Source organism: Dipodomys merriami, unplaced genomic scaffold, assembly GCF_024711535.1.
Source record: "Dipodomys merriami isolate MVZ:Mamm:240054 unplaced genomic scaffold, mDipMer1.0.p SCAF_106, whole genome shotgun sequence".
Taxonomy (NCBI): domain Eukaryota; kingdom Metazoa; phylum Chordata; class Mammalia; order Rodentia; family Heteromyidae; genus Dipodomys; species Dipodomys merriami.
Window position 1 is genome coordinate 2871697 of NW_027202338.1, and position 22964 is coordinate 2894660.

General features: G+C 55.1%; 1 protein-coding gene across 2 annotated transcripts; it reads left to right on the forward strand.

Moving 5' to 3' along the window:
• Nucleotides 1-241: 241 nt before the first annotated feature.
• Nucleotides 242-22697, forward strand: LOC138813838 (nectin-2-like). Of its 2 annotated transcripts, XM_070002332.1 has the most exons (9): nt 242-553; nt 10006-10368; nt 12672-12971; nt 13641-13758; nt 14106-14254; nt 19469-19622; nt 20788-20851; nt 21053-21139; nt 21678-22697. In XM_070002332.1, exons 1-9 carry the CDS (start codon nt 451-453, stop codon nt 21948-21950), a joined length of 1611 nt encoding a protein of 536 aa, XP_069858433.1. In that variant the 5' UTR covers nt 242-450; the 3' UTR covers nt 21951-22697. The 2 variants fall into 2 exon arrangements, with proteins under 2 accessions (XP_069858433.1, XP_069858441.1); XM_070002340.1 differs by lacking the exons at nt 19469-19622; nt 20788-20851; nt 21053-21139; nt 21678-22697 and adding an exon at nt 16916-17628.
• Nucleotides 22698-22964: the final 267 nt, after the last annotated feature.

The following is a 22964-nucleotide window of genomic DNA, read 5'->3' on the forward strand; positions in this document are numbered from 1 at the left end:
TGGTCAGAACCTGAGTGCCCGGGCCAATCGAGAGGGCAGAGAGGACTCCGAGCAGGGGGCGTGGCCGTAACGCCAGTAGGCGGGGCTTAACGTCGAGTCGATTCCTGAATGGGCGGGGTGTGAAATTCCAAGGGGCGTGACCACACCATCAAAAAGGGGCGTGGCCGGAGCCCAGGATCGGCTCCGCGGGGAGAGTCACCGGGAGAGGGGGCGTGTCCTGTGACGTCAGCGAGTACGGATCGCCACAACTAACCCCGGGGCTGGGGGCGCGGATCCTGAGAGCCGGGCGCGCGAAGCTGGAGCCCGGAGAACCGAGCTGGGAGCGCCGTGCGGGGCGGGAACCGGGCTGGAGCCGGATTCTGCAGACACCTGCTGGCCCTCCCAGCCGATCGGTGCACGCATAGTGGCCCGCAGGCCCCCGCCCGGGCCCAGACCCCTCCCGGGCCCTCCATGGCCCGGGCCGCAGTCCTCCCGCCGTCCAGACTGCCGCCGCCGACGCTGCTGCTGAGGTCGTTCCTGCTGCTGCTGCTGCTGCTGCTGCTCCGGGAAACAGGTGCGAGGCCGCGGATGCCCTTCCTTTCCCTTTCCCTTCCGAGGGGGCGGAAGCCTGGGCATCTTTCCCCCATGCCCCTCGCGCCCACTTCCAGGCCAGCCCTACTCCCTTACGTCCTCCCACCCCCTTTTCCATCCGAGCCCCCGATCCCCCCTCCTAACCCCACCTGCCCATCCTACCCCGGCTTCCTCCGATCCCCGCGCCGAAGGGGTTAAATCCGAGGTCCGTCGGAGGCCGCGCACCCCCTCCCCACCCCGCGCCGACCGGGAAGCTGGGTTTCCGTCTCCGCCGCCCCCCCTCAGGAATGTGGGGAATGTGATCCCCCAACCCCCCTTAATTTTTCCGTCTTGAAGGGCTTGGGACGTTTGAGGCCCCGGTAAGATTTGGGGGGGCCATTCACTGGGGTTCCCCTGGAGAAGGGGCGGGAAGCTCGGACTTTGGGGGCCCTGGGGGGTGGGGAAGAAGGGCCTGAGGCCAACTCCTACCCCAGCCTCTGGGGGTGGTCTGGGTAGAATTGGGGGGGTTCACATTTGTGGGGTGTCAGTTTAATTGTGAGCAGGGTGCTCTGTCTGATCCTGGGGTCCTAAAGGTGGAAACGGGGTCAGGAGGCTCCGATTGGACGGTGGGCCGTGAAGATCTGAGACTCAGATCCTCAGGTGGCCATGGCGACCCCGTCCTCCGGCCTACTGATGGAAGCCAGGACCGCCCCCCACACCCTAGCGCTCTGCCTGGAAGCTGGAAGTGGGGGGGGGCTGGCGATCGGTTGTGCCTATCGGGGAGCCCCCCTCTCCGGGGAGACTTCCCAGGGGAAGTTTTCCGGGTATCGCTTTCGCCCAGCCCGGGAGGGGAGGGCGGGGAGGGGCGGGGTGGCCGCGCCGGGCTGCGGGCTCCTCTCTCCAGGTCGGTTTCGGGAGCCTTATCTTTCCTCGGGTCCCGTCTTTGTCCTCCCAGCCTCTTGGGGGGTGGGGGGACGGGTTTGGAACCCTGCCTGGCTAATCCCGGCGTCCCCTCTCCACCCCTCCACCCGGGGGGAGGGGCTCCTGCCCCGGCCAGGGCGGGGGCGGGGCGGGAGGAAACAGGTGTAGCGCGCGGCCCCGCCCCTCGCAGGTGGCCTGGCCCAGCGCGCTCCCAGCTCGAAACTCTGGAATCCTGGTGTCGCCCAATGGCTGAGACGGAAAAGGGGGGCTCCGGGGGATCGTGGAGGGGGGGGCTGCTGTCCCTCCACTGGCCAGTGGACATTTGCCCTCTGATGTCGGGGTTTCTGACTTGTGAAACTGCTTCTTCTCTCTCCGGGCCTCTCCCTCCTATGGTAGCCGGGTAGGGAAAAGCGGGGAGCTGGGGGGGGGCGGGGGCGGGGGGGGGTTGGGGATCAAAACCCCGCCATCCCTGAGCTGAGAGCCTTGGAATAGAGGGAAGCTTTTACTGGGGGTAGGTGTTCGTGGAAGGTTCCAGATTCTCTTCCGCCTTCCCACCCCCTCCCCCCCAAGGAAGAAGTCTTGATTTGTGCAGATGAGGAGACAGGCGCTTAAAGAGAACCAGCCGCTTTTGCCAGGGCCCCACGGCCTCCAAAGCCAGCACAGAGAGCGCCCAGTCAGCACTTCTGGGCTGTTGGCTGAGCAGGTGCTTGTGACACTTACTTCCTTCTGTAAAACTGAGGACAGTCCCTTCCCTGTGGGAACAAGGGGACCTTTAAATCCTGTCCCTGAGGGATGTTCCTTGATGTCTTCAGAAAGATGAGAAGGGGCTTTTACTTTCCTAACCTTCCACCTTCTGCCTCTGCTCCGTCTGTCTGGCTGTGTCTTTCTGTCTCTCTGTCTCCTCTCTGTGTCTTCCTCTGTCTCTCTCTGCCTGCCCCCCCCACATGTGCCCTTCTCTGGGAATGGGAGTGCACCACCTGGACCTCTGCCTGAGCCCGCAGACAGAGTTCTCCCCCCCCCCTTCCCCATCTTCCTCTCTGGCTTTTTCTGTGCTCTGCTCCTCCCTGTCAGCCAGGCGGCGGTGGGGGAGGGGAGGAGAGGGGACTCCAGGCCTGGCTGTCTCTTCTTGTTAGGGAAGGGGGACTGAGCAGAGGAGGATGTGTGTGTGTGTGTGTGTGTGTGTGTGTGTGTGTGTGTGTGTGTGTGTGTGTGTGTGTGTGTGTGTGTGGGTTTGGGGGGGGCGCAGGGGTTCAGGTAGATGGGGAGAGAGGGAGGGGTCCACAGACAGGATAGACATACAGGAATGGGGCTCGAAGCCAGGGAGGGGGAGGGGAATGTCAGAATCAGACCCAAGGATGGGGTAGGGGACAGAAAAGAGACATGGGGTGGGGGGAGACTGTCCCCTGGGGATGGGTAGAAAGACCAGAGAGGGACAGAGTGGGGGGGGGGAGATTACCAGAGTAAAGGCCGGGACAGCCAAAGGAGAGGAGCTGAGAGGCTTGGGGGTGAAAAATGGGGGAGCCCCAAAGACCCCAAAGCTTAGGGAGAGTGTGGGTAATGTGACCCAGGGTTCAGGGCCCCAGCAGGCTGTGAGTGCCGTGGGGAGGGACAGGGAGTTTCACAGGAGCCCCAGCTCCCCCGCCTCTGCCTGGGACTCTTGTTACATTTTTAATGTCCCAGCGCTGTTGAGAAATGGAGCAGAGAGGGGGGAGGAGGACAGGGGACCCGAGATGGCTGCGTGGAGAAAGTGTTGCAGATATAAGGAGAGACTGGAGCGCCAGGAGGCAGGGAGCTGCAGAGACACAGAGTCTCATTACCAGACATCTTGGGGTGGTCAGAGCCCCCCCCTCCCTACCCCCCCATCAGGAATCTTCCCACAGAGAAGATTGAAGGCCCTGGGAGACCCCACACCCTGGAAACTTCAGATGTATAGTTAAAAAGAAGGCAAGGACTCGGAAAGCCGGTCATAGTAGCATCCACCTGTAATTCCGGCTCACTTAGGAGGCTCAGGCTGGAGGATCTAGAGTTCAAAGCCAGCCCAGGCAAAGTTAGTGAGACCTTGTCTCAAAGACAAAGAGGAAAATAAAAAGGCTAGGGCTATGGCTGAGAGAGAGAAGAGTCAGGAATGTGGGCATCTCCGTGGCTACCAAGAATGTTCTAAAACTGTGAGGACAGATGCACAACTCCGAATGAACTGGAAGATGTTAAACTGGATGCTTTAAGTGGGTGGACTGAACCGGGTGACTGTGGGGGGGGGGTCAAGCCTATCATCCTAGCCACTCAGGAGGCTGAGATCTGAGGATCACAGTTCGAGGCCAGCCAGGGGCAAGAAAGTCCACGAGCCTCTTCTCTCCAATGAACCACCGAAAAGCAGGAAGCGGAGCCACGGCTCAAGTGGTAGCGCTCCAGCTTTGAGCAGAAAGAGTGAAGAGTGTGAGGGACTGGCATGAAAATGAATAATAAGCAAATAAATAAGGGGAGGGGAGAGAGAGGGGAGGGAGGAGCCCTAACCCCCCCTCCCCCAGGAATGACCCGACTTGGAACCCAAATCAGGGAGATGTTTCTAGAAAAGATGTTTGAGAGAGGACACTAAGGTGTGAATTTCCTGAGACGGATGTAGGGGGGAGAGGGGGGGGGAGGGGGGGAGCCCGACCTCAGGCCACTGCAGGGGGGTGTGGGGGAGGGGGGCTCCTTAAGGCCTTGGAGACTCCAGGCCAGACAGCCCTGCCCCCCCAGACCTGCTCTGGGTTTCCACTGTGGGGGTGGGCCCCGTGATTAATGTAATTAATTAATTAACCCCGTGGTTGAGGCGGCAGCTGGGGCCTGAGCTCCAACCACTTCCACCTTCCGAGACCTCCAGTCCTGCCCCGCCCTGCTCAGAGAATGGGGTCACCAGGTTTTTATAGTCCACAGAGGCTCCCAGACCCAGGTCTCCTGGCCTCAGCCGCCTCCTCCAGGGCCCCTTTGCTCTCCCCAAGCCTCCTGTCTGTCCCGGTCGTCCCTCCTGCAGTCCCGGACTCCGTGTCTCAGTTCACTGATGTCTTCCCTGGGCCTCTGCGGACCCTAGGCCCTACAGGAAGTCGGACGGCCAGTCCGCAGGGACAGAGGAAGTGTGTTTGGGGACCTGGCTGATCTCTCCATAAAGCCATCACCGGCAGCCTGAGCAGGCACACACTGCATCCCCGCCAAGGTCACGGCCACCGCCTGGCCACCCTGTGCTGGACAACAGGGTCCTAATCCCAGAGCTGCCATCTTCTGTTCTTTCCCGGCCTCCACCTGACCTGCAGGTGATCACGCCCTCAGCCACATCACCTCCCGCCATAGCCTGCCCGCCCCTCTCTCTCTCCCCGCTTCCCTGTTCCCAGTCCCACACTCCCATTCCAGAAAGTTCCAATCCAGAGCCCCAACTCTGTCCTCAGATTGCTTTGCTTTGCTTTCTTTTCTTCTCTTCTCTCTCTCTCCCCCCCCCTTTCTTCCAGTCCTAGGATTTGAACTCAGGGCTTGGCACTGTCCCTAAGCTTCTTTTGCTCAAGGCTAGTGCTCTACCACTTGAGCCACAGCTCCACTTTGGGCTTTTTGGTGGTTCATGGAAGCCTTACACATGTTCCTACCTGGGCTGACTTTGAACTGTGATCCTCAGATCTGAGCCAACCTGAGTTGGCTGGGATTACAGGGGTGAGCCATTAGACCCCCCCAGCCCCTGGCTTATCAGGCAGCTTTCTAGAGCACCAGCTTCACCCTGTTTCTCCCTGAGGTTATAGGGCCATAGCCGCCCAGGGCTGGCAGAGAAAAACGCTAAATGCAGCCTCAGCCGGTGTGATCTAGTGAGCTTTGACTCTCCAGCTTGATCTCATTCATTCATTCAGCAGGTGGATGGGTAGGGAGCCTGTGGAGCTCTGTCTCAGGAGACCAGCCTCCAGTGGAAGGAACAAAGATCTCTTGCCCCTTGGGGCTCCTGTCAGGTGGGGAAGACAGACAGGATCTGCCCCACTCCTAGTGACTCTGAGCTTAATTAGTGAAAAGAAAGCCACAGAGTGTCCTTATGGACCCAGTGGTCAAGGAATGTAGCCAAAAGGCCCTAGGGGAAGTGAGGAAAAGGGTGTATAGCCCAAGCAAAGGCCCTGGGGCAGGAGAAAAGCCCAACAATGTAGTTTACCTCTGGCTGTGTGTGAGCCTAGAATCCGCCAGGTGGAAGGTGGCTCCCTGGGAATGCAGGGGTGGTGATGGTGGATTGATCTGGGCTGGCAGGTGGACCACCTTGGGTCTCATAGATGGTGTGAGTGCGTGCATGCATGCATGCGTGTGTGTGTGTGTGTGTGTGTGTGTTTCTGCTTGCCTGCATTAGGGCTTGAACTCAGGGCTTGAGCGCTCTACCATTCCAGCCACACCTCTATTTGCTGCATTTTTGCCAGTTAATTGGAAATAAAAGTCTCACAAACTATGTGCCAAGGCTGGCCTCAAACCTCAGTCCTCAGATCTCAGCCTCCTGGGTAGCTAGGATTACAGGTGTGAGCCACTGGCACCGGCTCACTTCTTCCCTTCTATAATCCCATAGGAACAAATGTTCTCTCCGTGTGTGTGTGTGTGTGTGTGTGTGTGTGTGTGTGTGTGTGTGTACGTGCATAAATCTGTGTGTGTGTGCGTGTGCCCACGCACACCCACACGCACACCAGTCCTGGGGCTTGAACCCATGGCCTGGGTCCTGTCCCTGAGCTTTTTTTTTTTTGTCGGTTGTGGGGCTTGAACTCTGGGCCTGGGCGCTGTCCCTCAGTTCTTCAGCTCAAGGCTAGTGCTCTACCTCTTGAGCCACAGCACCACTTCTGGTTTTCTGGTGGTTCATTGGAGATAAGAGTCTCACAGCCGGGCGCTGGTGGCTCACACCTGTAATCCTAGCTACTCAGGAGGCTGAGATCTGAGGATCGCGGTTCAAAGCCAGCCCGGGCAGGAGAGACCGTGAGACTCCTATCTCCAATAAACCACCAGAAAACCGGAAGTGGCGCTGTAGCTCAAGTGGTAGAGCGCTCGCCTTGAGCTGAAGAGCTGAGGGACAGCGCCCAGGCCCAGAGTTCAAGCCCCACGGCCGACAAAAAAAAAAAAAAAGAGTCTCACAAAGCTTCCTGCCCAGGTTGGCTTTGAACCGCGATCCTCAGATCTCAGCCTTCTGAGTAGCTAGGATGACAGGCGTGAGCCACCAGTGCGCGGCTCCCTGAGCTTTTTTGCTCTAGGCTAGCGTGCTACCACTTGAGTTGCAGTTTTGCATCTAGCTTTTTTGGGTAGTTAATCGGAGATAATAATTTCATGGAGTTTCCTGCCTAGGCTGGCTTTGAACTGTGATCCTCAGATCTCAGCCTCCTCAGTCCCTAGGATTACAGGCGTGAGTGAGCAGTCACATGTCTGTCTTTTAAGTTTTACTTCCTTAGAAGAGCCAAAGCCTGGGGTATTTGGCCTGTGGGGCCTGCTTGTCTTGCCTTTCCTCTGGGGTGCTGGGCTGGCATCCCCTCTCCTTTACCCCTCCCCCCACCCCAGTCCCCAAGCTGCAGCTCCAACCAGATTCTGTTTGTGTGGCTGGGGTGTGCCCTGTCCCTTAAGATGGGCTAAGAACCCTTGTCCCCACGCTACCCTGGGTTGAAGTGCCAGGAGAAGGTGTTTTTTGTAACTAGCTCTTATCTTGAGTGTCCGGTGGCCTACATGCTCTCCAGGCTTTAAGTAACACACACCAGAGAAACAAGCACTAATCATTATTGTCATTTGCAGCTGAGAAACTGAGGCACAGAGATGTTAAGTCACCAGCTCAGACAGGGGGAGGATTCAAACACGCACATTCTGAATCCCTGGTCTGTACAGGGAGAAAGCCAGGCTAGGGTATGCCTTTGTGATAGTTCTTACCCAGCATGCCCAAGGTCCTCTGACCCCTAGCACTGTGAACAAGAACACACACACACACACACACACACACACACACTGTGAACAAGAACACACACACACACACACACATACACACACACACACACACACACACACACACACACACACACACCAAAAACAAGAAGACAGATGGTAGGCTGAGAAATGAACAAATTAGGTTCACACAAAAATTCATATACAAGGGGCTGGGAAGGTGGCTCAGTGGTAGAGTGCTTGCCTTGCATGCCTGAGGCCCTGGGTTTGATTCCTCAGCACCACATAAGCAAAAAGAAAAAAGCCGGAAGTGTTGCTGTGGCTCAAGTGGTAGAGCACTAGCCTTGAGCTGAAGAGCTGAGGGACAGCGCCCAGGCCCAGAGTTCAGGCCCCATGACCGGACCCAAAAAAAAAAAAATTCATATACAAGCCAGGCGCCAGTGGCTCACACCTGTCATCCTAGCTACTCAGGAGGCTGAGATGTGAGGATCACGGTTCAAAGCCAGCCTGGGCAGGAAAGTCCGTGAGACTCTTATCTCCAGTTAACCACCAGAAACCCAGAATGGTGCTGAAAGGCTCAAGTGGTAGAGCACTCACTTTGAGATAAAGAGCTCAGGGACAGTGCCCAGGCCCAGAGCTCAAGCCCCACGAACAACAACAACAACAACAAATTCATATCCAGGCCAGGCATGGTGGCTCATGCCTAGAATCCTAGGTATTGGGTAGACAGTGGGATCTTGTCTCAGTGACACAGTGGGATCATGTCTCAGTGAGGCCAGGCCAAGCAAAAAGTCTTAAGACCCTCTCTCAAACACTTGTTGGGAAATGATGGTACTCATCTATAATCCCAGTTCCTCAGGAAGCAGTGGTAAGAGAATTGGTGTCTGGGCAAAATCAGGCAACTCTTGTTTGCAAAACAAACTTTAAAAAAAGCCAACCCATGGGCTGGGAAGGTGGCTCAGTGGTAGAGTGCTTGCCTTGCATGCATGAGGCCCTGGGTTCCATTCCAAACCCCCCCCCCACACACACATACACACACACACACACACACACACACACACACCACCACCACCAAAAAACAAAAACAAAAAACCGCACATGGGTGGCTCCCGCCTGTCATCCTAGCTACTTAGGAGGCTGAGATCTGAGGATCATGGTCTAAAGCCTGCCAGGCAGGAAAGTCTGTGAGACTCCTATCTCCAATAAACCACTAGAAAACCAGAAGTGGAGCTGTAGCTCAAGTGGTAGAGCGCTAGCCTGGAGCTGAAGAGCTGAGTGGCAGTTCTCAGGCCCAGAGTTCAAGCCCCACAACCAACAAAACAAACAAAAACACTAGTGGCTCACATCTACAATCCTAACTACTCAGGAGGCTGTTAGCCTGGGGAAGGAAAGTCTGTGAGACTTTTTTAAGGGGGTGGGGTCTGGTCATGGGCCTGAACTCTGGGGCCTGGGCGTTGTCCCTCAGCTCTTCAGCTCAAGGCTAGCGCTCTACCATTTGAGCCACAGCGCCACTTCCGGCTTTTTTTTTTCTGCTTACGTGGTGCTGAGGAATTGAACCCAGGGCCTCCTGCATGCAAGGCAAGTGCTCTACCCCTGAGCCACCTTCTAGCCCCAAGTCTGTGAGACTCTTATCTCCAGTTAACTCTGGAAAACCAAGAGTGGAAGTATGGCTCAAAATGCTAGAGCACTAGCCTAAAATGAAAAAGCTCAGAGACAGCGCCCAGGCCCTGAGTTCAAGCCCCATGACTGACAAAAACAAAAAACAACAAAGTGACTGGGATGAGGCTCAAGTGCTTACAGCACCAATCTAGCATGTCTGAGGCCCTGAGTGGTTAAAACAACACATTAACCACTCCAAAAACAAGTCAGAGGCAGAGCTGTGACTCAAGTGGTACTGCCCCAGCTTTGAGCAAAAAAGCTCAGTGACAGTGCCTAGGCCCTGAGTTCAAGCCCCAGGATAGCACGCACACACACACACCAAAAAAAAAAAAAAATTATAACAAGCACAAGAATATTCATAGACTATAAGATGAGACTGACTCATCTCCAGTTAACCAGCAAAAACCCTTAAGTGGAGGCATGGAGCAGGTGGTTAAACAGCCTTTAATGAAAAAGCTGAGCAAGAGCAGCAAGGTCCTGAGTTGAAGTCTCCGTGCTTGAACTTGAAAAGGGGGACAATAACTGTAATCCCAGCCATCAGGAGGCTGAGATAAGGAAGATTGAGAACCTACTCTACTTACTGAGAGACCCCCCCCCATCTTTTTGTTTTTGGTCGATTGTGAGGCTTGAACTCTGGGGTTGGGCACTGTCCCTCAGCTCTCTTCAGCTCAAGGCTAGCGCTCTACCACTTGAGCCACAGCACCACTTCTGGTTTTCTGGTGGTTTATTGGACATAAAGAGTCTCACAGATTTTTCCTGCCCAGGCTGGCTTTGAACTGCCATCCTCAGATCTCAACCTCCTGAGTAGCTAGGATGACAGGCGTAAGCCACTGGCACCTGGCGAGAGACCCCATCTTTAAAACCGAGCCGGGGTGTGTTTCTTCCCAGTTCTCTAGGTCAGGTCCAGTGGGTAGGAGGATGGCCCTGGAGGCCCCGGATCCCTTCCCCAGCTGACCCCCTCTTCTCTGTCTCCCCCAGGAGCCCAAGATGTCCAGGTCCAGGTACTGCCCGAGGTGCGGGGTCTCCTGGGCGGCACGGTGGAGCTGCCCTGCCACCTGCTGTCACACAGCCCCAGCGTCCGCATCACACAGGTCACCTGGCAGCTCCTCAACTCCGCGGTGGCCGCCTTCCACCCCTCCTACGGCGTCCACTTCCCCAACCCCCAGTCCACCAAGGACCGCCTGTCCTTTGTCAGGGCGGGAGACGATGCGCAGTCAGACCTGCGCGACGCCACGCTGGTCATCCAGGAGCTGAAGGTAGAGGACGAGGGCAATTACACCTGCGAGTTTGCCACCTTCCCCAACGGCACCCGCCGGGGCGTCACCTGGCTCCGGGTCATAGGTGAGCAGGCTGGGGAGGGTCGGATCGGGGTGCTCCAAAGCGCCCCCCCACACACATTGCTTGTCTTGACTGCAAGGGGCTTGGGAAATAGTTGTAAGAGCACTGTGGGCTGTGTGCGTTTGCAGCGTTTGGGAAATAATCATCGAAGCAGCTACTGTGCTACTCAGGAGGCTGAGAGCTGAGGATCGTGGTTTGAAGCCAACCCAGGCAGGGAAGTCTGTGAGACTCTGATCTCCAATGAACTCCTCAGGAAAAGCTGGAAGTGACACCGTGGCTCAAGTAGTAGAGCGCTTCACCTTGACCACAGAGAAGCTCAGGGAGAGAGTTCACTGGAGATAAGAATCTCACAAACTTGCCTGCCCAGGCTAGTTTTGAACTGGGATCCTCGGATCTCAGCATCCTGAGTAGCTAGGATTGAAGGCATGAGCCACCAGCACCCAGCTTCTATGAGATTCTTTGTTGTTGTTGTTGTTGGTCATGGGGCCTGAACTCTGGGCCTGGGCGCTGTCCCTCAGCTCTTCAGCTCAAGGCTAGCACTCTACCACTTGAGCCACAGCGCCACTTCCAGCTTTTTCTGTTTATGTGGTGCTGAGGAATGGAACCCAGGGCCTCATGCATGCAAGGCAAGCACTCTACCACTGAGCCACCTTCCCAGCCCATACTTCTGGCTTTTGGCTGGTTCACTGGAGATCAGAGTCTTCTGGACTGTCCTGCCCCAGGCTGGCTTTGAACCATAATCCTCTGATTACTTGAGTAGCTAGGATTACAGGTATAAGACTCTTTTGGCTTGTTTGTTTTTATGCCAGTCCTGGGGCTTGAACTCAGGATCTGGACACTGTCCCTGAGCTCTTTTACTCAAAGCTAATGCACTGGGGGCTGGGAATGTGGCCTAGTGGTAGAGTACTTGCCTAGCATGCATGAAGCTCTGAGTTCCATTCCTGAGTAACCAAATAAACAGAAAAGGCCAGAAGTGGTGCTGTGGCTCAAGTGGTAGAGTGCCAGCCTTGAGAAGAAAAATTCAGGGACAATGCCCAGGACTGGCCAAAACAACAACAACAAAAGGTTAATGCTCTAACTACGTGAGCCACAGCTCCACTTCTGGATTTTTGCTGGTTCCTTGGAAATCAGCGTCTCATGGACTTTCCTGCCCGAGCTGGCTTCAAACCAAGATCCTCAGATCTCAGCCTCCTGAGTAGCTGGGATTACTGGCGAGAGTCCCTGGTACCCTCCTTACCTCCATTCCTTTTATCTCAATCTGCTTTGAGTGCACAGATTGATTGTAGCTACATGAAAGCCGGACTTTCCGTCAGGCTCTGTTTGTTTGTTCAGTAGTTCTGAGGGTTCACCCCAGGGCCACCCCGCTCTGCTACGCTCCTTCTGCCACTTGAAGTGCCTGCAGCACTCTTAGTTTTGTATCTTGTTTCTTAGGGTTCTGCTTTCTACTGATTGGCGTTGAGTTAGTGATCCACCTACCCCCCGCCTCCCGAGAGACTGGGATTACAGGAGGGCAGTGCTGTGTCCCCCATCTGACATTTCTTTTTCTTTCTTTCTTTCTTTTTTTTTTTTTTTTGGTCATGGGGCTTGAACTCTGGGCCTGGGCACTGTCCCTGAGTTCTTCAGCTCAAGGCGAGCACTCTACCACTTGAGCCACTTGGTTTTCTGGTGGTTCACTAGAGATAAGAGTTTCATGGACTTTTCTGCCTGGGGCGGCTTTGAACGGAGATCCTCAGATCTCAGCCTCCTGAGTAGTGAGGATGACAGGCGTGAGCCACAGGCTCCCGGCTCCCATCTGAGGTTTCCAAACAGCACAACAGCAACATCATAAAACAGTTCACACCCGGGAGAACATCATGTGTGCTGGCCACCTGTGTGGGTTTCTTTGCTTTCTTTGATCACACACCAATCCCCAGGGCTGAGACTTTGTTCATGTATCTTGACACAGAGGAAACAGTGTTACCACACATCTGTCTTGGGGGGTTGGAGGTAGGGGCTGGTGACTCACACCTATGGCCCTAGCGACTCAGGAGGCTGAGATCAGAGGATCATGGTTTGAGGCCAGCCCGGCCAGGAAAGTCCATGAGCCTCATCTCCAATGCACCACTAACTGGAAAGAAACCGGAAGTGGTGCTGTGGCTCCAAGTGGTAGAGTGCTTGCTTTGAGTGCAAAAGCTCAGGGACAGGATTCAAGTCCCATGACCAACAAAAAAAAAAAAAAAAAGACTTGGGGATTCCTGCAGGCCTGCAGTGGGGCCCATGGGATGCTTAGGCAGGAATGACATACCCCCTTTTTCCCCCTTTCCCAGCTCAGCCTGAGAATCACGCCGAAGCCCAGGAGGTCACCCTCAGCCTGGAGCCCATGCCCGTGGCCAGGTGCGTGGCCACAGGCGGCCGCCCCCCTGCCCAGATCAGCTGGATCTCCACCCTGGAGGGTGGGGAGGCCAGAGAGAGCCAGGCACCGGGGCCCTACACGGGCACCGTCACCGTCACCAGCCGCTATACCCTGGTGCCCTCGGGGCGGACGGATGGCGCGAAGATCACGTGCAGAGTGGAGCACGAGAGCTTCGACAAGCCGGTGCTGCTGCCCGTCACGCTGGCTGTGCGCTGTGAGTGTGGGGCGCTGTCCTCCATCTCCCCCAGTCCCCCGTAACTGCCGCCTGTTAGACACTGGGGTCCCATCTGCCAGGGCCATCATCCACCTAGGGCTCTAACGTGTGCATGTGCGCATGCGTGCCAGTCCTGGAGCTTGAACTCTGGGCCTGGGCGCTGTCCCTCAGCTCTTCAGCTCAAGGCGAGCGCTCTACCACTTGAGCCGCAGCGCCACTTCCGGCTTTCTGGTGGTTTATTGGAGATAAGAGTCTCACGGACTTTCCTCCCCGGGCTGGCTTTGAACCGCAATCCTCAGATCTCAGCCTCCTGAGTAGCTAGATTGATGAGCCACCAGCGCCTGGCTGTCCCTTCGTCTTTTTCACTCCACATTGGTGCTCTACAGCTTGGGTCAGGCCCCTCAGCCTCAGTCCCCAGGGGCGCCTCCCAGGTCCCTCACCCAGATCCTGGCGAACTCTCCTGGGCCAGCGCTGCTCCAGGTCACCCTGTCCCCCAAACGCCTGAGTTCCCAGCCCAGGCCTGGGGCTACCTCCCCTGCCCGGCACTGCTGCTCCTCCCTCCTTCCCCGAGGCCGCCCTGCATCAGCAGTGACACCCCCGCCCGCCCTCTGCTGCCCTGTCCCCCCTGGCGCTGTCCCTGTCCCTGAGCCAGGCCCCCCGTCTCCCCAGATCCCCCCGAGGTCTCCATCTCCGGGTACGATGACAACTGGTACCTGGGCCGCACGGAGGCCTCCCTGACCTGCAGCGCACGCAGCAACCCCGAGCCCACGGGCTACGACTGGAGCACGTGAGTCCAGGCTGCACCAGGGCTGAGGGAGGAGGCCAGGCCTGGATCCCTGGGGCCAAAGGAGGAAGAATGGGGCCTGGAACGCTAGTCTGAGGGAGGAGGCTGGGTCGGCACCTCTAAACCTGAGGGAAGAGGTTGAGGCGTGGACTCCTGGGTCTAAGGGAGACTGCTGGGTATGCACCCTTAATCTGAGGGAGGAGGGCCGGGTCCTGGACCCCAGGGTCTGAGGGAGGAGGCAGGGTCTGGACCCCAGGGTCTGAGGGAGGAGGGCTGGCCTTTAGGGCCTTCTTGGGTGAGGAGGGATAAGCCCTGAGGCTCTATCCCGGCCCTCACTGCCCCCCCCCCAGGGTCTCGGGCATGTTCCCCACTTCAGCGGTGGTCCAGGGCCCCCGGCTGCTCGTGCACTCGGTGGACCGAGAGGTCAACACCACCTTCATCTGCACCGTCACCAATGCCGTGGGCACCGGGCGCGCCGAGCAGGTCATCGTGCTCCGAGGTAAGCAACTTGGGGCTCGCTGCATGGGAACACAAAGGCCCCAGGGCGCTCTTTGACGTCTCTGACTTTGGGGTTCAGGGCTACGCTGTGGTCAGTGCCATCTGGGAAGGGAGGGGCTCAGACCCGCCTCGCTTGGACATGGGGTAACGAGGGGACCGGGAATGCCAGCCAGGCTGCAGCAGGGGCAACGTGCACCCCAAAGTTCACACCAAGCAACCGAGAGCCAAAACACCCCGAGTTCCCGGAGCCCCAACTTAGAAACAGATCAGAGCTGGGCACTTGCAGTTCAAGCCAAGCCCCAGGGAAGGAAAGTCCGTGAGACTCTTGACTCCAGTGAACCACCAGAAAACCGGAAGTGGCTCAAAGTGGCTCAAAGTAGTGGAGCGCTCACCTTGAGCAGAAAAGCTCAGGGACAGCGCCCAGGCCCTGATTTCAAGATCGAGAACTAACCCCTTCCCCCCTAAAAAAAAGAATAGATCAGCCCAAGATGCACAGCCAGGAAGAAACGGAGGACTGGGGTGTGGCTTTCTGGTAGAGAGCCTGTCTGGGCAGAGAGCTGTCTGTGCCCCATCCTGGGCAGGATTAGCCCATTGGTGGTGGTCACGCCTGTAATCCCAGCTACTCAGAAGGCTGAGATCTTATAGATTGAGGTGGGAAACTAGCCAAGGAACGAAAGCCTGTGAGATTCTTGTTTATCTCCAATTAACTAGCAAAAAGCCAGAAGTGTACCTGTGGTTCAAGTGGTAGAGCACCTGTCTTGAGTGAGAAAGCGAAAGGAAAAATAAGAAAATGAAAAAGCAGCTGGGGGTTTATGCCTGTAAATCCTTCAGGAAGCTGGGATCAGGGGATTTGCTATTCAAAGCCAGGCCTGGCAGAAGTCTGTGAGACTCTTACCTCCAATGAACCACTAGAAAACCTGAAATGGTACTGTGGCTCAGAGTGATAAGAGTGTTAGCCTTGAGCAAAATGGCTCAGGGACAGTGCCCAGCCCTGAGTTCTAGCCCATGACTGAAAAAAATGAAGCCCGGTGCTGGTGGCTCACACCTGTAATGCTAGCTACTCAGGAGGCTGAGATCTAAGGATTGAGGTTCAAAGCCAGCCGGGGCCAGAAAAGTCAGTGAGACTCTTATCTCCAGTTAACCACCAGAAAACAGGAAGTGGTGCTGTGGTTCAAGTGGTAGATCTCTTGCCTTGATAGCTGAGGGACAGCGCCCAGGCTCCCAAATTCAAGCCCCACGAATGAAAAAAAAGAAAATGAATGATACAGAAGAAAACTTTGGGAGGGCTGGGAATGTGGCTTAGTGGTACAGTGCTTGCCTAGCATTTGAAGCCCTGGGTTCGATTCCTCAGTATCACATACACAGAAAAAGCCGAAAGTGGGGCTGTGGCTCAAGTGTTAAAGAGTGCTAGCCTTGAGCAAAAGAAGCTCAGGGACAGTGACCAGACCCAGGACTGGCAAAACAAAACAAAACAAAACAACAACAAAGAAAACTTTGGGAGATTTAACAGCTCTTCTCCCTTTCCTGTTCCCCAGCCTCTTTCTTCAGTGTGTACCCCCACATTTTCCCCAGACAGTTTGGTGTACCAGCTACCTCGGCTGCCTCCCTCTGTATTTGGTGTTATAAGCAATCCCCTGGCGATTCAAGGTTATGGGAGTGTATATGCAGATTTTATGCAAATACTAAGCTATTTTACGTACTTTACTGGAAGTGGGGGAGGGAACCAATTTCTGCCTGTGCTTCCTGTCTTGTCTGCCTGTCTAACTGTGTACTGGGGCCTGAACTAAGGGCCTGGGCTTTTTGCCATTCAAGGTTAGTGCTCTACCACTTGAACCACAGCTTCAAACCCTGATCCTCCCATCTGGGCCTAGGATCACAGGCATGAACTACCTGCACCCGGCCTTCTATTTTCTTTTGCAGTGCTGGGAATGGAACCCAGCACCTCCCACACACCCACCAGCCCTTTTGTGTTAATTTCATTTGGGGGGGGGCAGTGGGAGATTTGAACTCAGGGCCTGTTACATTTCATTTTGGGGACAAGGTCTCCAATTACCAAGCCTCTCCACAAATTTAGGATTCTCCTACCTCTGTCTCCTGAGTAGTTAAGATTACAGCCATGTACCACCATGCCTGGGCAGGTTTATTTTTATTTTATTTTATTATTGTTTTTGTTGGTCGTGGGGCTTGAACTCTGGGCCTGGGCACTGTCCCTCTGCTCTTCAGCTCAAGGCTAGCGCTCTACCACTTGAGCCACGGCGCCACTTTGGGTTTTCTGGGGATGCATTGGAGATAAGAGTCTCAATGGATTTTCCTGCCCGTGCTGGCTTTGAACTGCAATTCTCAGATCTCAACCTCCTGAGTAGCTGAGATTACAGGCGTGAGCCACCAGTGCCCAGCTAGGTTTACTTTTTAAAGAAAATTGTATCTTGGGGATACCTATCTGTCCCCCCCCGCTCCTCCCCCCCCCCGCTCCATACCTGTACAAGGGTCTCCCTAAAGTGAGAGATCATGCATGCCTTCTCCCATTTCTCCCCCTCTTCTTTTCCCAGCCAGTCACCCCGCTAATTCCTGTCACTAACCCCTGTGTCCTGAGTTCCCCAACCCTCCCCCCAGATGCAGCCTCTTGACTTTCATCTGTCTCTGTTTCTCTCTCTTTTCTCAGACACTCCCCAGGCCTCCTCCCGTGACGTGGGTCCGCTGGTGTGGGGGGCCGTGGGGGGAACGTTGCTGGTACTTCTCCTTCTTGGGGGGGCCTTGGCTTTTGTCTTGCTGAGGAGGAAGAAGAGGAGGAAGAGCCCTGGAGTTGGAGGAGGAGGAGGCGGTGGCGGTGGCGGCTACCGGGGATCCTACGATCCTAAGACTCAGGTGTTTGGAAATGGGGGCCCTGTCTTCTGGACACCGGACATCCCAAGTCCCCGGAGGCCGGATGGCAGGGAGGAGGAGGAAGAGGAGGAGGAGGAAGAGGAGAAGAAGGCTGAGGAAGGCCTCATGTTGCCTCCGTCTGTGGTGCTCAAGGATGACATGGAATCCCACCTGGATGGCTCCCTCATCTCTCGCCGGGCGGTCTATGTGTGATACAAGGACACACGGATGGATGGACAGACAGACACGCTCCCGCCCTGACCCCCTGGCTATGGGCTCCAGACTGGTTGGACTGGTTCATCTGGCCACTGGATGTGGAGGACAGAGGGGACAGTGGCAACACACACCAGACTCCTTTGGGCTCTGGGGACACATGGGGGAATGGGGGACCCCAGAAGCTGCATGGTGGTACACCCCTCCTTCCTCCCACTAGGAGGGCCCCTCAGAGACGCGGTTTTGGCCTCAGCCCACCCCTTGGTCTCTTGCCACTCAGGAGTTAATAAATGCCTTGGGGGTGAACTCTGGGGTGTCTTGTAATACATGCCCCCCCTCTTTTGGGAAGAGCATGTGGGGCAGGGACAGCTTAGTCCTGGGGCTTGGGAAAGATGAATGGGGCTCCTTGGGGCTGGGAGGGAGAGGGGAGGGCATTAGGCCATGACCCCTCCCCCCTCCATAAAGCTAATGGGACATTGGGGCTTCTGTGTCCCAGGACAGGTGCAGGTCCAGCCTGGCTGCCCTTACCCTTCCTTGGGGCATCAAGTTTCTTTTTGGGGGGTCAGGGGGAAGGTCAAGCATGGGTACTGAGGATGCTGGGAGAATCTCATCCCAGCCTCCCTTTATCCTCGGGGACCTGGGAATGGATTCCCCCCCCAAAAAAAAACTAGAAAGCTAAAGAGTTGGGGAGAAGAAGCAGCAGGCATCGCCCCCTGCGTGGATCAGCCTGGACCCCAGGACTCCAAGATGACTTCACTCAGTGCCAACCTTCTCCAGACAAGGCTGAGACCCCCACTGGCCACACAGGACCCAGCAATGGCCTGGCTGGATAGCTTGGCCCTGCCTTCCCAGGGCGCCCGCCATTGATACCTGCAGGAAGAGCGTGTTTAGGATGCTGGGGGCGTGGCCTGGGCGCTGGGACCCCCGCTGTCACGCACACTGGAGCTCTGGAGCATGGAAGCCACACAGCCTCCACCCGAAGCCACATCTGCACCTGGGGACATCTGGGTGGCTATCACCTGTGGGTCTCTACTGCTTGTAGTCCCTGGTCCCCAGGCAGCCCCGGGATACACAGTCAGTACCTTAAGGCTCCCTAGTCTAGGAGACAAATGACAATTGAGTAGGTAATGATTGTAGGGACTACTCCCATCAGGAAGGACAGAAGTGGGAAAAAGAAACAAAACGTTGTGACAGAGAAGCCATGAGCCCTCAACCCCTTCTGTTCCTCTGTGATGGACCCTGTCATAAATGAGGGGTTCTGCTGCCTGGCAGAGTGTCTTCCATTTCACCTGTTAGGTGACCTTCTGGCTGGTTCCTTCCTTTATAGTCATCTTCTTTCCTTTCATTCTGGCCCAGCCCTGATGTGATCTTCCTACTCCTTTAAAACACCATGAGGATGCCCCAGGACCTTTGCACTGGCTAATCCCATTGCCTGTGACACTCCCCTGGCTTGCTCTTGCTTCTCCTTCACCTCTTATCTTCGGGGGGTCCACTCCAATACTTCTCCCACTCTGAGGTTTTTTTTGTTTTTTTTTTTTTTGGTGAGCCTGTACTAGAACTTGAACTCGGGGCCTAAGTGTTTTATTTTTTTGTTTTTGTTTTGTTTTTTGTTTTTGCTCAAGGCTGGCACTCTACTACTTGAGCCACATTCCACTTCTGGCTTTTTGGTGGATAATTAGAGGTAAGAGTTCTCATGACTTTCCTGGCCAGCTTTGAACCTCGATCCTCAGATCTCAGCCTTTTGAGTAAGCTAGGATTATAGGTGTGAACCACTGGTGCCTGCCTAAACACTCTACTACTGATCTATATATTCAGTCATTAAGACAGGGAGCCAAGGCAGGCCTTGACCAGAACCTCCTGTCTCAGCCTCCCAAGTGTTGGGATTACAAGCATGTGCCACCACACCCAGCTCCACTCTTGATCTTTATTTGCTGTTGGCAAATGAATGTGTATTCTGGGGAGGTGGACGCTGAATATATTTGGCTCCCCACTGTCAATCACCCATCATCCATCCCCCCCACTCCCCAAAATATTCATACACCTGTGCTTGCTGGTGCTCAGCGAGGACTGATTGGATGGCACAAGGCAGGGGGGTGGTGACTTGGGGCTGGAGACCCTTACTTTGTCTTTCTCCTTACAGAGACGCCCAACACGGCAGGTGCAGGGGCCACAGGAGGCATCATCGGAGGGATGATTGCGGCCATCATCGCCACCGCGGTGGCTGTCACCGGCATCCTCATCTGCAGGCAGCAGCGGAAGGAGCAGAGGCTACAGGGGGCAGAGGAGGAGGAGGAGTGAGTGATGGGTGCTGGGGAAGGGCTGGCAGGATGGGACAGTGCTGGGCTCCTTCATTCACACTCAAAGATGGTGGTCCACTCTGCCATCAAGGCCTTGTATTGTGTACTTGTGATCACTTGAATAGAGAACATGTGACTAGCCTGTAAAGAACATCCCAGTTACTTGGTACCCCTTCTCATTTCCTATTGGCCAGAATCAGGTTACATGGCTGTTCCCCCTGCTGCAAAGGAGCCTGGGAAATGTAGTCTTTATTCTGAGTGGCCATCGGTCCACATTAAATATCAGTCACTATGAAAATAAAAAGGCTGGGAAGGTGGCTCAGTGGTAGAGCACTGGCCTTGCATGCCTGAGGCCCTGGGTTTGATTCTTCAGCATCACATAAAGCAGGAAAAAAAAAGCCAGAAGTGGCACTGTAGCTCAAGTGGTAGAGCGCTAGCCTTGAGCTGAAGAGCTGAGGGACAGCGCCCAGGCCCAGAGTTCAGGCCCCACAACCGGATCAAAAAAAAGAAAAAGAAAGAAAAGAAAAGAAAAGGAGATTGGAGAGAGTCTCAAGGTCTTTGCTGCCTGAGCTGACTTTGAACCATGATCCTCAGATCTCAGCCTTCTGAGTAGCTAGGATGACAGGTGTGAGCCACCAACCAGGCTGGGTTAATAAATAACATAAAGTAAAGCTCAGCTGGGCAACAGTGGCTCACACCTATCATCCTCGCTGACTCAGAGGGCTGAAATCTGAAGATCACAGTTGAAAGCCAGCCCAGGCAGGAAAGTCCAAATGAGACTCTTATCTCAACAAATCACCAGAAAAACGGAAGTGGCACTGTGGCTCCAAGCAGTAGCACACTGGCCTTGAATGAAAAAATCTCAGGGACAGCACCCAGGCTAAGTTCAAGTCCCACGACCAACAAAACAGAAATGAAATAAACTATGAAGGCTCAGCAAGGTCCCTGAGGATGTGACTAGCAGTTTCTTTTCTGATCCCGGAGCGGAATCAGGGATGCTTCCAGGAAAAGGTGGGATTCACAGGAGGAGGGATGATGGGTAGGAGAGGGCCAGATCAGGGACAGGAAGAGTCTCCTTGTGGAGGATTTGTGCAGACATTCTCCTGCAGAGGAGGCATTTTCAGGGCTGAGCCTCCAATTGACCTGCCTCCTAATTGCACAGCCTGGAAGCTCCTCCGTCCTACAAGCCACCGACCCCCAAGGCCAAGCTAGAAGAGCCTGAGATGGTGAGTCCTGTGGCCCAACTCAGAACCTACCCTTCCCCGTGGAGGTGGGGCTTGGCCCACTGGGTGGGAGGGGCCTGTTAGGCCAAGTGGGGCTGCCTTGGGTGTGGTTCTGTGGTGGTGGGCGTGGCTGGTGGGTGGGACCGGAGGGGAGGGGGAGGCGATGTGGAGGCATCCTGACCTGGTCCTCCTCTCCTACCACAGCCCTCCCAGCTCTTCACCCTGGGGGCCTCTGAACACAGCCCACTCAAGACCCCTTATTTTGATGCTGGCGGCTCAGGCCCTGAACAGGTATTTAGTCATAGGAGGACCCGGGTGGCTTTTGGGTCTGAGTTTATAGATGACATTGAGAAGTGTTGAGGATTCCTTGAGGGAGGTGCGGGGTGCAAAGTCCAAGGACAGGAGGTTACAGTTACTCTGTCACTGTAGACTGCTGTCCTTAGAGCTGGAACACAACAGTCATTTCCCCTCTCCTGGAGGTCAGGGGGGTCAGGTTTGGAGGCTGAGAACCAACTCTAAGTTCAAATGCAACTTAGGGCTCAAGGTTAAGTAAGGTGAATTCAAGTTTGAGGTCAAAGGTTCATGGGTAAAGAACTGAGAGGTCATAGATCAAGGGTCATAGGTGAGATCCAGGATTGACCAAGTGAGGTCCAGATTCTAAGTTTGGAGTTACAGATTGACATGTACTTGTACTTGTCCCTGTTCAGAGGTGGAGGGGTGACAGGTAAAATTAGGTCTGTTATGCAGAGAGGGTGTTCAGGATTTGGGGTCAAATGGCAGATTGGGATTCTGTAATAGTCAGATGACCTAGACTTCCCGTCCTCTCCAGGAAATGCCTCGGTATCATGAGCTGCCCACCTTGGAAGAGCGATCAGGGCACATGCTGCTAGGAGCCACAAGCATGGCACCCCCCATCCTGGTCACTCCAGCACCACCAACTATAGAGGGGGTCTCCTTAGATCTAGAAGATGACGATGACGATGATGAGGATGAAGACTACCTGGACAAAATTAACCCCATCTATGATGCCCTAACCTACCCCAGCCCCTCTGATTCCTACCAGGGCAAAGGTTTCATTGTGTCCCGGGCCATGTATGTGTAGTAGGCTGCATATGTGGGTTTGCCCTCTCACCTCTCACCTTTGATCTCTTAGCTTTCTGCCAGGGATCTAGTGGCCCTGAACTCCCAGCCAAGCCACTGTCACTTAACACATTGTATATTCTCCCTGGTGACATCGACCTTAGCCAGTCCACTGTGACCTCTGACCCCGAGAAACCTGCTGCACACAACAGTGGAAAGCTGGTGATTTTATCTCATGTGGCAGGGGGTAGCGAGGATGTGTCTGAGCACCACCTCTGTCCCCAAGAAGTCCTAAGACTTCTTAGGACACCTTACACCATGCCACTCACTTCCCGGCCACCCACATCTCACCACCCACAACTCCAGACCTCTCATTCCTTCTCAGGCAGTAATCGCCGCTGGGTCGGCAAGCACTGGGCAGTAAGAGCTCCCTGCTATCCAGACTTGAGCCCTCCAAGCAGCAGAGCTCCCCCTGCCCCCCCTCATCCTTGCTCCCCAATGTAGGAGGGAGTTCCCCATCCTGAGGGAATGTGCCCATCTCCCTCCTCATCCTTCTCTGAGCCCCTAGCACCCCAATTCCCATGTAAAGAGCAGTTGTAGCTTTGGGAAACATTTGCTGATTTCTTGACTACTGAAGCCTTTTACTTTGGCCCAGTGGCATAAAACCTAAACATCCCTCTTTGGCAGGGCAAACATGGGCCACCTGGGTTGGGTGATGCGATATTGTTTTGTACACTAGTATTTCCTACAAAAGATGAATTTATACTTATCAGGTCTGTGTTTTCTGTGGGCTGTGGAGAAGGGTAAGACACGAGGGGAAGGGGAAAAAAAAAGGAAAAGGCTGCACAACTTGAATGGCTTGCAAACACAAACAAAAGAACCAAAGATGCCCACCAAGGAAAAGAAAAATGACAAGGTCCTCAAGATATAGCAAACCACCAACCAAAATAACCAACGGGTGTGAGGGTAGGGATCGATCTAACAGAAATAAAGTCTGACATCACAGATGATAAACCTACCGTCACTAGGTAGAAGG